General features: G+C 41.1%; 1 protein-coding gene across 1 annotated transcript in view; it reads left to right on the top strand.

Moving 5' to 3' along the window:
- Window positions 1-15136, top strand: part of pde8a (phosphodiesterase 8A) — a 43851-nt gene that overhangs the window by 24329 nt on the left and 4386 nt on the right. The window contains exons 3-18 of the mRNA XM_080053933.1: window positions 1323-1513; window positions 2242-2298; window positions 2550-2604; window positions 2893-2981; window positions 3207-3285; window positions 3605-3745; window positions 4615-4703; window positions 4863-4914; window positions 5007-5043; window positions 6311-6388; window positions 6581-6651; window positions 7911-8075; window positions 11245-11296; window positions 11401-11533; window positions 12162-12360; window positions 14152-14369. Of these exons, the coding sequence (XP_079910059.1) occupies window positions 1323-1513; window positions 2242-2298; window positions 2550-2604; window positions 2893-2981; window positions 3207-3285; window positions 3605-3745; window positions 4615-4703; window positions 4863-4914; window positions 5007-5043; window positions 6311-6388; window positions 6581-6651; window positions 7911-8075; window positions 11245-11296; window positions 11401-11533; window positions 12162-12360; window positions 14152-14369 (1706 nt within the window). The remainder of the gene's footprint in view (window positions 1-1322; window positions 1514-2241; window positions 2299-2549; window positions 2605-2892; window positions 2982-3206; window positions 3286-3604; window positions 3746-4614; window positions 4704-4862; window positions 4915-5006; window positions 5044-6310; window positions 6389-6580; window positions 6652-7910; window positions 8076-11244; window positions 11297-11400; window positions 11534-12161; window positions 12361-14151; window positions 14370-15136) is intronic.

Below are 15136 nucleotides of genomic sequence, written 5' to 3'. Positions count from 1 at the left end.
GTATTTATGACTCAGGCACTTATTGCTGCTCTCGTATGGAAAATGTTCATATGTGGAATATGGTTTGCATTAGCAACACCCCCTCGCAGGCGTACGTGCTTCTCTGCCCCAGGCCCGGAGCTGCATTTTGGTACTAAAATAAAGCAGCACCAGTCGTCAGATTGAATCAAATGGACAACTGTCAAAACAACCGATCCTCTACCCAGCCCCCCCGCCCCCCCCCCCCCCTTATTGTGTGCAGGACAGAGAGGCTCTAGTTTTCTCACTATAAAGTCGGCTCTTTGTGTGCCCTAACTCAATTTTACAGGTGTGATGCAAACTTAAAAACTGCAGAACAAACTTTCCCTTCTTTACGTCCATTCTGCTGCCTGCCAACAGTTGGGGAGATGACGTCTGTTTGAGAGAGTGACTCATGAATCTACTCTTAGTGCAGCGCTGCTCTTGGAGGCGGGCCTAAATCTCTGGTCCAGTATTTACGCAAGTGAGGGGTTATATGAAAGTATGCTGGCAGAGAGAGAGAGAGAGAGAGAGAGATCACTCTCAATGGCTGGTTTGACGGTAGTTTCTGCCCCAGCCTTGGCAGAACGGTGGGAGGGGCCAAAGCCAGTCCAAGGCCACCTCGACTAATTGTGTCATAGATCATGGCGGCAGACAATAAAATCTGTGACGCACCCAGAGTACGAGCCGGGCCTGATCAATCAGGGCCTGTCCAACCGGAGGCCTGAGGTCACAGTGGAGCCCACACTGCAGGCTGATTAGGGCGACAGGCACAAATGAGCATGAATGCACCAATGATGACTTGACAACCCATGAGCTGTTGATACAATGCAGCGTCAAATCCACATTTCCTTTTTTTTCTTTTTTCTTTTACTGAACTAACTCTATAGCACAGGGTAAGGGGCGGATCACCTGTGATAAGTTCTGCTGTTTGAAAAAAATCTTGAACAGATCACGGTTACATATCAATAAGGCCTGTAACTCTAATGTTGTGTAATGACAAATATTCACTGGACAACTAGTCTGTGGACCCCCTCGGTGCATCTTTTAAAGCACATCTCAATAACTGTTTTGTATGTCTGTTTAAGTGTCAGACTTTCCTGATGTTCTTTGTGTTTTTACTCCTGCCTTTGTATCTGCGCTTCATTAAGACATCATTAACTTTGAATATTTAAGCTCCAAATATATTAATATCCCTCTGTAACCGCCATTTTAGATTAGTCACACATTTTGGGTTGTAGTATTGGTAACATGAGATTGTGAGAGATCATTTAAAAAAGTAACTCAATGGGATATATGTGCTATGTCATGTCTCCTTTTTGCAGGTACTTTTAGTTTTTGCCAAAGAGGACAGTCAGAGTAATGGCTTCTGCTGGGCATGTGAGAAGGCCAACTTCAGGTGCAGCATTGCACGAACACCAGAGTCGGCCCTTGAATGCTTCTTGGAGAAGCATCACGACCTCGTCATCATTGACCACAGACATTCCAGACACTTTGACGCTGAAGCACTATGCCGGTAGGCCAGCTGCTGCCTTTCTCGCTTCTTATATAAGTAAATCATCAATGTATTTTATGTTTTGTTCAAAGATTCTGTGAACATTGTAGCGCCCTGTCGGATGAACTCAAGAGCCGGGTGGATTCGAGTTTGGTTAGTGACATGTCATCAGAGGCAAATGACATAATCCAGAGCAGCCCATCTTGTCATGCTCAATTATGGCTCTCCTCTTTTATGTGTTACAGTACATTTGGTAACACGTGTGATTATGACTCCGTGGTGGTAAAGGGCCAGCTCACTGTGGGCTCACTAGCTTACAGCGCATGCTACCTAGCGGAGTCATGTCAACGAGAAATGAGCGGTGCCTGCCCATACCACCCTCTATCTTTAGCCTCTGCCCAAACCAAAAACACATTTACAAACATTAATTTGCCCTGGCCAGCGTGTATGTTAACCCTATTCATTTTGGCCAATCCATATGTTCAGTGTACACGCACGGGCTCCGACGGGGAACTAAAGGGCCTTTATGACCACTGGCTGGGAGAAACCACAGGCGGATGAGTGGCCCTGTACACTGTATTCTTTCAGAGGCCTAGGCCTGCTCACAGAGCTCCACCACTGGGTTCTGCCCTGCCTGGGAGAATCGGAGCGTGAAAAAGAAAAAATACTGAAAAATACATTGATTTGATGCCACAGGTTTTTCCACCGGCCTACTGACTGGCTAAAAGGCTCCTTCTGTTTACATTCAGGTCAATTAGGGCGGTCAACTCTTCAGAAAACACTGTGATAGTCGCCGTTGTGAAAAGGTACGTTCAACTCGCTGACCTCCATTCTCCCTCTGCCCTTTCTTGTCCCTTTTTCCTCCCTGTCTTTTTTTGAAAAGCTGATAATTAAGAGTTTTGTCCGAATTGAAACGCCCAACTCAGAGGAGGTTGTGTATGTATAGGCCTGCAGCATGTCATATGGAGGAAACCTGTGATTATCTCTAAACATTGTCGTCCCGGCCGACGGCTATATGTTTGGTTACACAACATGTGTTCTCTCTCTTTTGTTTAAGGCCGGACAGAGAGGAAGCCTCTGTGATGCCCCTGATCAATGCCGGCTTTAACAGGGTGAGCAACGCCATGTGTGAATGTGTGCACTGCACACTGTGTCTTCTGCTGCTTGTATTTGTATGATTTATTTTGATGTGGTTTTTTTACATCCCTACAGTCAACAGTCACTCTGTCACTCTGTTATACTGATCCTTTTTGTTTGCTCAAGAGTCATGTGCATCGAGTTTCCTATACCTGAATCATTGTAATTCACGGTGCTATGCATTATGGGATATCCTGTGATGGATACCTTTTTATTGGTCTTTAATTGATCCGTGCGGCTTGGTTTTGTCCTCTAACCCTCAGAGATATGTGGAGAATGCCAATATGATGGCCTGCTATAATGAGCTGCTACAGTTGGAACATGGAGAGGTGCGGGCGCAGTTCAAACTGAGGTAGGTTATGTACTAAACAGTGATGTTACATTTTAGATTAGCTATGTACCGTTGTACCCTTATTCAAAGCTGTTGCACTGAGGGCACGACACCAGTAGTCTTTAAAAAGAAGTGTGTGTGGGGGGGTGCATATGTGTATACATTTTTATTTTGAAATAGATGCTAATCGCTGCGAGTTGCTGTTGTTAATGTTAACAATGCTACGTGTGCTGTCTTTCTACCTAGGGCTGGAAATGCTATTTTCACAGCTCTAGAACAAAGCCAAGAGGCCATAGAGATCACATCTGAAGATCAAGTAATTCAGGTAGGCAACCTCAAAACCTCTAGGCACTTTATTGCAATGAGCAGTTCATATCTCTCTCTCTCTCTCTGCCCTTCCTCCTCCTCTCTCTTTCTCTCTCCTGTTAAAGGACATGTTCATGTCTTGTGATCCAAGATGTCAGTAGTGATAGTCTCGGTCGTTGTCCCTCTGAATGGCTCCTTTTGTTTTGTTTTTTGTCTTATCACGTTGTGTTTTCACTTGAAAAGTATATTTTCAAACTCCATGAAACAAGCAATGTGTCTTGCCTGTTTCTCGGAAGAAAAAAAACGTCTGAACACTCTTTGTTTCCTCTTGTTTGCAGTACGTGAACCCTGCCTATGAGTCCATTATGGGCTACCAACAAGGCGAGCTAATAGGGAAGGAAATAATAGAAGTGCCTAAAAGTGAGAAGAATAAACCTGATCTCCTTGAAACAATAAATTCCTGCATACGGAAAGGAAAGGTAATATATGCCATTAATTAAATCAACTTTTCATCTACACTATACATTTTAAGGACAAACATAATCTTTCAGCGTGGGTTGCTTAAAGGTCGAGTCAGCAATTCTGGAGAATGCTTGTTGTCAAAAGCACTTTTTGTCAAAACAGTGAATATCTCCTCACGGTCCACTACCTGTCTGTACTGTGTGTGTGCGCTGAATTTTTTCGGTAAATACCCAGCTAGGCTCCGTAAACGGTTGTAAACAAAGGGGCCCACCGTAGCAACATGCCTCTTTACACTGGATTTTTTTTCAGAGCACACAGTACAGACAGGTAGCAGATCATGAGGAGAGGTTTTGAGAACAAGCATTGTCCAGAATCGTTCTTGTGGTTGTTGACATTCTTATCTTAATAGTTTTGACGTGGTAGACAATCACATCACCATCAGATCACCCGGGCTAGAACTGTGGGCAAATGGTCCTGCTTTTGTGTCTGTCCAGTGTGTGTGTGCTGTAAATCTGCACCGCTGGTCATCCAGCAGCTCTGTTTCATGTGCGTAAGAACAGTGCTTTAAGGCTGTGCTGTAATCTTACTACACAGAGCGCAAAGGTCATTCCCGGACAGGCTAACAGCAGGGAAGGATTTCTTTAAAGTCACCACAGTAGTCTGTAAGGGTGATGGGTTGGGGGGGGGGGGGGGGGGGGTGCTCTGCGAGTGCTCCCTTTACCCATTAAAGCAACATGCCGCATGCACCACAAAACAATGGCACTTTAAGAACATTTTCAAATCTCCTATTTGGACAATTCTTATGATTAATTTTTATTAAATATGTTCGGTGTTTCTGCATGTTTCACTTCCCTCTCTCTCTCGGCTCTGGCTTGTTATGTTCCAGGAGTGGCAGGGGATTTATTATGCCAAAAAGAAGAATGGAGACAGCATTCAGCAAAATGTGAAGATCACACCTGTACTTGGACAGGGAGGGTGAGTGACAGTACAGTATGTTGGGGTCTGGCGCATTCTGCCTTGGATAATGTAAATTACAGTTCCAGTCCCATTGAATAATTAAACTGGATAACACATGATTGATGATTGTATCCCTTTATTGTTTCTGTTGTACTAACTGGCTTCTGTCATTCATAGAAAAATCAGACACTATGTGTCTATCAACTGGCCTTTAAATGATAATAATAAGGTGAGTGTTTAGAACTTTTGCTGAATAATAATGAATGAAAGGAGCATACTAGCCTGCATACATCAATGTGCCTTTCTCCTCTGTCCATGCAGAGTGAAAAACCCAGTGTGCAGGCAGAGTCTCAGACAGGTAAACCCCAGACTGAAATCCTCTCTGCTCCATACAATCTCCTAAACCCTAACCCTAACCCTATCCCTAGTCTTAGCTTTTCTCTGTATTAGAATAACGTTCCTTGTGATTTATTATGATAAACCTCTCAAAAGGAAGTTATTTCCGTGTCACTTGTGATTTGAAGCGAGCATCAGAGGGGCCAGCATTTTGTTTGTCCTTAGGAAACACAACATTCGGTTCCAGTTTTAATCTTAGTCTACTCTTAACACCAAATATTTGGAGATATACATTGGAGAATCTGAGCTTTGTAAATTAAAATGCTTTTATTTCCTGTTCACTGGACTATTGGTCATTGCTGTATTGTACTGTAGTATCAGCCAAAAGGCCAATTCACAGCTGCAAGTGCTTTCAAAATACAGCAGCTAGCTCCTGAGAGGCAAACAAATCTGGGGTCATATCCCTCCTGTGTTGGCGTCCTTATTGCCAGCTCACTAAAAATATGGTGACTTTGAAATCATATAAACCTCTGCATAAAGTACAGCATATTTCACAGTAACTTGTATAAAACCGCCCTATGTCAACTATGTCTTAAGCTTTAGGTTGACTAATGTAATGTTACAGCCCAACTAAACGTGTTAGGCCAGCATAATAATTTGCTATATTGAAAAAAATAAAGTATTAAAAGCTCACTTTTCTTCCCTTTTTCCTTTTACTTTGACGTTTTGTTTTGTGTATATTTATTGTTGTGCTTTATTTCAATTTACTTTCCATAAGTCTGTCATCTACAACTAATTATACAAAAACTTACAGTTTCCAACTTTTTTTCATTGAATTATAACTTTGAACAGTCCTTAAAGCTTTACATCCTCAGTATGAACTAAGTCCTGTAAGGTATTAAGAGATGGACTAACATAAAGTTTATTTTTTATGTCAACCTTATACTTACCAGATCTTACCATGTAATCATAAGATAATAAGATCTACTGTTGGGTTGACTTGACAATCCCAATCTTCTTTCAGGAATTGTAGTATTTTCAGGAACTTCTTTTCATGTGCAGAAACAGTTTCACACGTATATTAATATTCCACTTTATTGGGTGAGTCTTTAGGGTCACACAAAACAAAAACCTAATGAGAAACCTCTGAATCCATAGAGCTCTCATCCATGTGTCTAAGGTTTTTTGTAATAGAGGAAGTAAACTCAGCCCTTTCACTCAAATTAAATTGTGATTGTTTGTTTGTGTTGTGTGCGTGTTAAAGTAAAGCTGTTCTCTTCTCCCTATAGACATCCAATCCAGTAAGCACAAAGACCGGAGGAAAGGCTCTCTGGACGTACGATCTACAACGTCTCGGGGGAGCGATGGTGAGAGTGCAGGGAGATGGATGACGGAGGAAACTCTGGGTGTTTCTTGTCAGCCTATGAAACCTTCACACTTTTTCTGTTTGCACATCGTGTTGATTGGATAGAAAAAAAAAGATTATGGAAAACTGCAGTTTAATTTGTTGTTGAATTATAATATGGGATTGATTTTTTTGTTTTATTCTATTCTTTCAGGGAGCTCACAGCGAAGGCACTCCTCAATGGCTCGCATCCACTCCATGACCATAGAAGCTCCCATCACCAAGGTGGGTTCCTCTCCTTTTTCCATCGTCCCTCTGAGCCTCCATCATATGATGAGCACTTTGTACCGACATCTCATGACTGAACTCTTGAGCTATAAAAAAATGCCAGAATGGCCATGAGCGCTTCTTGTTCTGCTACTAGCTCACTGAGGCTAGAGGCCACGCATACCGTGTCAAGAGGAGATCAAATCCCACATTTCATGCACAAGACAGGGAAAGCATGTTGGAACAGAATGAGCTGCTGTTTCAGTGGTTGATGTAGTTTACAGGCTGGATTGGTCGGAAACAGAGAGAGTCCCCAGGCATGGGTCATATGACACACTGCAGTTCCACTGCTGTATCATTTGACTATGTGGTCAATCCCTGCAGGCATCATCCTCTCCAGAATATAAAGCACTGATAGAGCTGCTGTGTGTGTGTGTGTGTGTGTGTGTGTGTGTGTGTGTGTGTGTGTGTGTGTGTGTGTGTGTGTGTGTGTGTGTGTGTGTGTGTGTGTGTGTGTGTGTGTGTGTGTGTGTGTGTGTGTGTGTGTGTGTGTGTGTGTGTGTGTGTGTGTGTGTGTGTGTGTGTGTGTGTGTGTGTGTGTGTGTGTGTGTGTGTGTGTATTTAACCCGTACAAAAACAAATGTATGAAGAATAAAATGTGTGGTTTTCCAGACAGTTATGTGCCAGACTAATTTCACATTTCTGTTTTATACAAATTACAATCAAATTTGTCAACTGGATTTCTTTTTTCGGAACGTTTGGATAGAGCCAGGAATGCTGTTTCTTTTTATTCAATGTTTATGCTAAGCATTGCTAACCTTCTCGGCACTGTAGCTTCATGTTTAACGGACAAACTTTAGTGGTATTGCTATTCTCTCTCTCTCAACTATTGAGCAGAGTGAATTTTGATCACATCTCACCTGTTCAAATCTCTTTCAAACTGGCTCTCAGTGTGTTTTTAGGATTGATCTTAATATCTTCACTGATTTATTATAGGGCACTTCATAGCATGGCCCTATAGTATTTGTGACATTTTAGTCATACGTGTATATGGACAAAAGAACAGGGGATAGACCCATAGGCAGAACACACCTTCATTGAGAAGTTATATCTTACATTTTACTTTCATTTACCTCATTTTACTTTATTCAACTACTTATATGTTGTGCAGTAAATGTCTGTTTGTATGTTATATAAGTTTGCTTTTAATATTGAATCTTGAAGATTTTGAAAATTCCTATGCAATTTTAATTTTTTATGACTCATGTCACTTCCAGGTCATCAACATCATCAATGCAGCGCAGGAGAGCAGTCCTATGCCTGTGGCCGAGGCCTTGGATCGGGTACTGGAGATTCTGAGGACCACTGAGCTCTACTCCCCACAGCTAGGCACCAAGGATGAAGACCCCCACACCAATGACCTGGTGGGGGGGCTGATGACGGTAAGAGGCAACATCAGGGTCTCTTTTTTTGCTTAGTTTTGAGAAGCTTGAAACACCCAAACAGCTTCCTTCCTACTCCCAATGAATCGACTCGCATATGATAACGCACGTCACAGTGCGGAATTCCAACACTGATAACACTCCTTGTCTACACATGAATGCCCCCCATGACGGTGCGTTCAAATGAGAGAAACACAAGAGACGGAGTCGGGTTTGTCTTGTGTGTTTGTGAGGATTTCAGGGTTCATATTTAAGGGAGGGAGGGAGGGAGGGAGACACACAGCGAGAGATTAACAGACAGCAATGGTGAAGTAGAGAAGTTAGAAAGAGTGCCAAGTTGGCAGTCTTGGCAACAACCCCAGAGGAAGTGTTAGATTGTCCTTTGTGCTCCTGTAGGCTGGAGAGGAAAGCCCACCCCACCCTCTCTCTCTCCCTCTCTCTCTGTCTCTCTCTCTCTCCCCCCTCTGCCTCCTCTCTCTCTCTCTCCCCTCTGCCTCCTCTCTCTTTCTCTCTCTCTCTCTCTCTCTCTCCCCTCTGCCTCTTCACTCTTTTTCTCTCTCTCTCTCTCTCTCTCTCTCTCTCTCTCTCTCTCTCTCTCTCTCTCTCTCTCTCTCTCTCTCTCTCTCTGCACAGACATTGCACACAGTCACAATCACATGAACCTCTTCCCGTCGACTCCACATGCCTGGAAACATCCTGTTCTTTGGATCAGATGAATAAGCATGCGGCTTTACTTATGCATGTACACTCTGGATATACACAGAGGCAGCGAATTGTTAAACATATACCCCCCCACCCGAAAGATTAGTTCTGAATGCCTGACGAAAGGCTGATGAGATGAAAGCAGAAAAGCATGAGGTGCAAGTTCAGGGTTTAGATTTAATTTCTGTACAATCATAATTTAGTTTATGCGGTACCATAATATGTTATTATAATGAATATTTCCTAAGCTTTGTATTTGTAGTTTTGTTTTGGTGAGGTGTGCTGGGACTGAACTCAGGACACCCCAGTGAACATTAGGGGAAGAGCTGTCATCCTTCTTGGGAGAAGCTCTTAAAATAACCAGTGTGTGTACAGAAGAGGCAGCGCCACCAAGAGACAATGCTCGGGTCAAAGATGAGCCAGTCTCCTCTTCCTTTTTTCAATTGTGTTTTATTTTTAGGTTTATTTTTGATCTTTTTTATTATTATTTTTTTGATCCTATAACATTTTGACACATACAATGGATGCTAAACTACCTCAATGGTGGTCGCTAACATAAAAAAAAGTCCAGTATTCATACTTTCATTTGATTTTTGATTTGATTTGATTCATGCTATTTTGTTTGCCAGAAAAAAATGTATGATGTCTAAGTTGAGTGTATTACCATGGTGACAGGAGCGTATTTTTCCCAGGGCTCAACAGGATAATATGTAACATGACTCAACCAAGTGGTTGGTAAAGTAAACACATCATGAATCTATAATGAATACTAAGTCAGTGTTGTTTTCTTTAAAACTGTATTTTATCCTCAAAACCGTATCCACTTTCCTTTCCACTGGTTTAAAAACGTATATTAAACGTCCCATTTGGTGTCATATACATTTCGGGAACATTGGGTAATTAGGGATGTTTGTCCTGATGTTGACACTAGAGGTATAAACAAAGTCACTTAGGGCGCACTCACACTAGGCCATCTGTACCGTGTTCGAGTACGTTTGCCCCCTAAAGTTTAAATTCATTAACATGAATGTCAGTACCAGATTCCTTGCAACATCTCACTCAAAACCACAAAAGTCAACCTCATGCTGAAACATCGAGGGATCCCCTTTGTCGTTAGGATTCATCCTCTGTGGATCGCAAATGTCAGTAAGATAATACACTGATTTATCCAATATTTGTTAAAGAAATACGGCTGCAAAGTCGGTTGATCAACCAATTTACATTAGCTGCTAATGTGACTAAAACATTTTTGATTGACCTTTACTTTCCCAATATTTACATATATGTAGTATATTATTCTCCACTGACACAAGTCACAGTTCCCCGAAGACCCAGTTCATTATACTTGTAACCACTGAGAAAGCAGTTTTTGATTATTTGGGTGGTGAAGTGTTACCCCGCTGATGAGCCCCATTTACCACCACAGCACGCAGAGAGACCGAGTGACATAATGGAATAATTCACTGAGGATTATCTGACATACTGTATGTACATAAATTACCATGGTGTCATTTCTGACACAACAATTGCAGTTCATAAGTATGGTAATCATTTTCCAAACTGCATATTGGTTTCATTAATAAGCTCAGCTTGGCTGCCTCATCCCCTCTCTATGCCAGTGGGGAAGCGATATGAGGTGTCAACATAACATAGGCTCCAAAATATTGTGTCACAGCACAGATGAAAGAACGCTCATAAAAGTGTCAATTTGGAAAAATCCATGTCTTGTTTATTCAATTGTTGTATTTTTTTACGATCTTTTCAGAATGCATGTTATTCTGCAACAAGGCATACAGACAGAAAGTCCAAAATGCTTTTTATTTTTTAAGATTGACAGAAAAAAACATTAGGCTGTTTAAGATTCCATTCGTAATTTGGAAATGTTCATTAGCTTGCTCCCTCAGAAATGTTAAGAACAAAGTAATGATAACAATTTAGTTGTACTGCACCTTAATCTGTCCAGAAATTTCTGAAGTTCTGAGGTGGTCATGTTTTCCTTTATATTTTTCTGGTGGAAATTCCTTCTGACGTCTGTCTCAGTCTGAGCCAAACCTGTGACTATCAGTCTTATTGTGTGGTTGAATGAAACATCAGTGATGACTAATACCCATGTGAAAGTCACATGACAGGTCTCAACCAGCTGTCTTAACCGTAAAGTCCAAATGGAAGTGTGTATCTATGTCTGTGCTTCTAGCGGATTCACTTAGCACATATGACTTTAATATTAGATGGAATGTACACGTCTCAGTTAAACAACTGAATCCAAAGTATCCAAACCATTTCACAGTCTAAATTATTATTATTATTATTTATTCATTTTCATCAGAAAGCTCCTAGCGCAGAGCTACATTCTTTATGTGGCTGTTCAAAAAGGATGAGTGATATATTTGTGGTATTAATTCAGTCGTTTCTTTTTTTACACTTGATACCCGAGTCCCCTGACACCCTCTTTCTCTCTTGTTCACAGGATGGTTTACGTAGATTGTCAGGAAATGAATACATCTTGTCCACAACAAAACGTAAGTTTACATAGCGCATAGAGGATGGGCAAACAACCACATTTCTAACCTTCCCCCCCTATTTAACTAAATGTCTTCCTTCTTGTCTCTCGCTGCATTGACAGAGCCCCATCACATACCCAGTCTGACATCTCCCCTGTCTTTAAATGACATCCCCCCTCGTATCGCCCAGACAATGGAGAACGAGGACTCTTGGGATTTTGACATCTTCAACTTGGAGGCTGCATGTGTGAAACGGTGAGGCAACCATCATGGTTAAAGGTGCACTGTGCAGTTTCAGGGGAAGGAGATTTGTTTAACAATAAATATTTCTCTACATGTTATTATTATTATTGAATAATTCTATCATCATAAATCAAAAAACAGTAGTAGCTTTGAGGCACCTGGAACCAAACATATACAGCTCCGGAAAAGATTAAGAGACCAGTCTGGATTTTTCTTCAATCCTCATCTCTACATTACTTATTGAAAATGCTCTAAATTACACAACATGTTTTGGAATTTGGTAGAAATGTTGTCAGCAGTTTATATAATAAAACCAAAATGTTCCTTCTACTCAAACATATGCCTCTGAAGAGTCAAACGAGAGACAGTGAACATTTGGAGTGGTCTTTTCCAGAGCTGTATGTTGTGAACAAAACTGTGGGCCCTGCTGCTTTAAACAACAACAGTGAAACAGTAACTTTTCAGGTAGCTTATGATAGTTATGAGAATATACCTTAGAAGACACTTCTCTGACCCACCCAAAGTTACACATTGGACTTTTAAGGGGCTACTGAGGGACTGTGTAATCTTCTTAAGTTTGAAAGTGAGAGAGCCCAGGATGAGAGTTTATTTGAAACTTCCATGTTGAATCCTTCCACAGGCCTTTGACCTTCTTGGGTATGAAGATCTTCTCCCGCTTTGGAGTCTGTGAGTTCCTAAACTGCCCCGAGGCCACTCTGCGCTCCTGGCTACAATTGATTGAAGCTAACTACCACTCCAGTAACTCCTACCACAACTCTTCCCATGCGGCTGATGTCCTGCACGCAACGGCATATTTTCTCTGCAAGGAGAGGGTCAAGGTAAATTAACAAAAAAAAGCTATAATTTATAATAAAGCATATTAATTGAAAATACATCCAAATACAAAGTTGCATGTTTTTATTTTAGAATATTTCTATGGTCCTTAGCTAAAGCTTAAGGTGTGGTTTGTCAATTAAGCGCTGGACAGAAAATCAATTAATGTTTTATATGGTAAATGGACTTAACTTATATAGCGCTTTGCATTGCTTACCACATTCACCCATTCATACACACACACACACTCATACACCGATTGCAGTAGCTGCCATGCAAAGCATGGTCGGAACCATTGTGAGCAATTTTGGGTTCAGTGTCTATTATTTTCTATATTTAGTTGCATTCGTTAGTTATTATCCTTGTGCAGCTTTTAACAGGGAGGCTTTAAAAAAAGTCTTGGGTCCCTTAGCAGTTATCTGTGTTTTAAATATGAAATATGAGAATAAATTGGAAGTGAATACTTTAGTTTTTATAGTGTGATCCCTCCTATTAATTGCCAATAAGTGGATTAGCATTTACCTTTTATGTTGGCTATATGTCAATGTGCTGGACAAATGCTCACATCCTTACATTGCCTTTTTGTTTTTAACATAACTTTGCATAGTGTGTGGAGACCACTCTGCTGTCATGTCAAAGTCAATGCAACACCAATTCCTCTATTTGTATTTTATCTGAGAGAAAAACATGGCCAATAACTTAGAAATATTGCTGAAAGTACATTACATGTGTTAGAGGCTAGCATTACTGTCTTTACAAGTGTTTTACCACTGCTTTCTACATGTTGGGATTTTCTACTACCAAAGCTCATCTCAATGCTCAGTCCTCAGTGCCAGGTGTCCCACCTGAGCCTGCGTTTTCCAAGAGTTGTGGTGTTGGCCCAAGTGTGTCAGTAGCTCAGTAACTGGTTTAGGACATGCACTGGTTAGGCTGATTACCAAACTGTCTATTCCTGGGATCAGTGAAGTGATCTTTCATTGGCTTAGCCTGTGACTTGTGAAGTTACATCACCCAAGGTTAATCAATTTCTGGAACTCTGCAGACGGGTTTGTAGGTCTGTTATGTGGCACATCATTTAAGAATGAGGACTTGTTTTAATTATGTCTATGTTACCTTTTCTTTAGTTTTTTTTATTTCCTGTGACACATAATGAAAAAATACCTATAAAAAACAATAAATGACTTCATAAATATAAGATCTCAAATGAATAACCATTGGGCACAGCTGTGGGATCTATGTGCACAGTCCATTCTGTTGATATTAAAGTCAATATTTTAAAACGATGGCCTTAAAAGTTCAAAAGAATAAAATAATAATAATTCAAAATTCTATGTGCATTTAGCGAAATGAAGAATTCAGTTTTTTTCTGATCCAGTGCTTTATTATAACGGCATAATGCTCATAAACCGTATATTGGGAGACATCTGAAATAATTACATTTTACGATCAGTCTTTTGCATGTATTTGGTATCTTAAATTGAGGCCAACATTAAATGTTAATTTCCTATTGATGAATCACACTTGTCCTTGACAATGTGCAGCTACTTATTGATTCAACCTGCAGGTTATTATACTGGATGCACGTTACAGTGATGCTGATAGTGGGATGAGACATGTGACATCTTGAATATGGCATTAGGCTTTGGCCGACTTTATCATCCAAAAACTGACAAACTCCACCCCTGACACCAATAAGACCAAGGCTGTAATATACCAGACTATTCAAAGTGCCTAACAGTCTGTCCAGTTTCATAGTTTCACAGTTTTTCATGTACCCCCCCCCCCCCCCCCAACAGCAAAGTCTGGATCCCATTGACGAGGTTGCTGCCTTGATTGCTGCTACTGTGCACGATGTGGACCACCCAGGCCGCACCAACAGCTTCCTGTGCAATGCAGGAAGCGAGCTGGCCATCCTCTACAATGACACAGCTGTGCTAGAGAGCCACCACGCAGCACTGGCTTTCCAGATCAGCACCAGAGATGACAAGTGCAACATCTTCAAAAACATTGAAAGGTGGGACATGCATTACTTTATTAGTTATTTAAGTTTTCTGCCCCCACAGCTGAAATGAGCCATTTTCTTACACTATTAAAGGTAGGTAGAATTATGCACCTAACAAAAAGCTGTGAAATTGAATAAGTACTCAAAATATATCATGTAAATATTCATCTGAATAGCAATGCTCACAAACTATAGTTTAGTTGCTAAATTTTCTATTTGGGCTTAAGTATTCCCCTTGATTTCTTTAATTTCCTCTGTGATTTTGCTGACTTTTGTCTGATTTGACAATGTCTTGCTAACTCTGCTTTATTGGTATAACATATTATTTTTAGTTATCAATATGTAAGAAATTTACATTTTATTTTTAAAAGGTCTTCTAAAAAATTTTTTTGATCCAAACACCACCTTGTGTGTGTGTGTGTGTGTGTGTGTGTGTGTGTGTGTGTGTGTGTGTGTGTGTGTGTGTGTGTGTGTGTGTGTGTGTGTGTGTGTGTGTGTGTGTGTGTGTGTGTGTGTGTGTGTGTGTGTGTGTGTGTGTGTGTGTGTGTGTGTGTGTGTGTGCGTCTGCTTGTGTGCGTGCGTCTGTGCGGACAGCAACGGGGTAGTAATGTGATTTGAGTCCCAAAGCAGAATAGCTCACATGTACTGGTCCCCTCAGAGGGGGAAGGTGAACAAAGCATCTATTCATCGCCACTGTCACTGCAGTCAGAAGGGGAAAACTGTTCACACGGGTTTCCATGCTATTTACCACACTGTCGTCTCACTAACTCCCTCTGTTC

This window comes from Ammodytes marinus, assembly GCF_949987685.1.
Source record: "Ammodytes marinus genome assembly, chromosome: 1".
In the NCBI taxonomy this organism is placed as follows: Eukaryota; Metazoa; Chordata; class Actinopteri; order Uranoscopiformes; family Ammodytidae; genus Ammodytes; species Ammodytes marinus.
The sequence above is the reverse complement of the archived record's forward strand: the minus strand, read 5'-3'. Positions and strand labels throughout refer to the sequence as shown.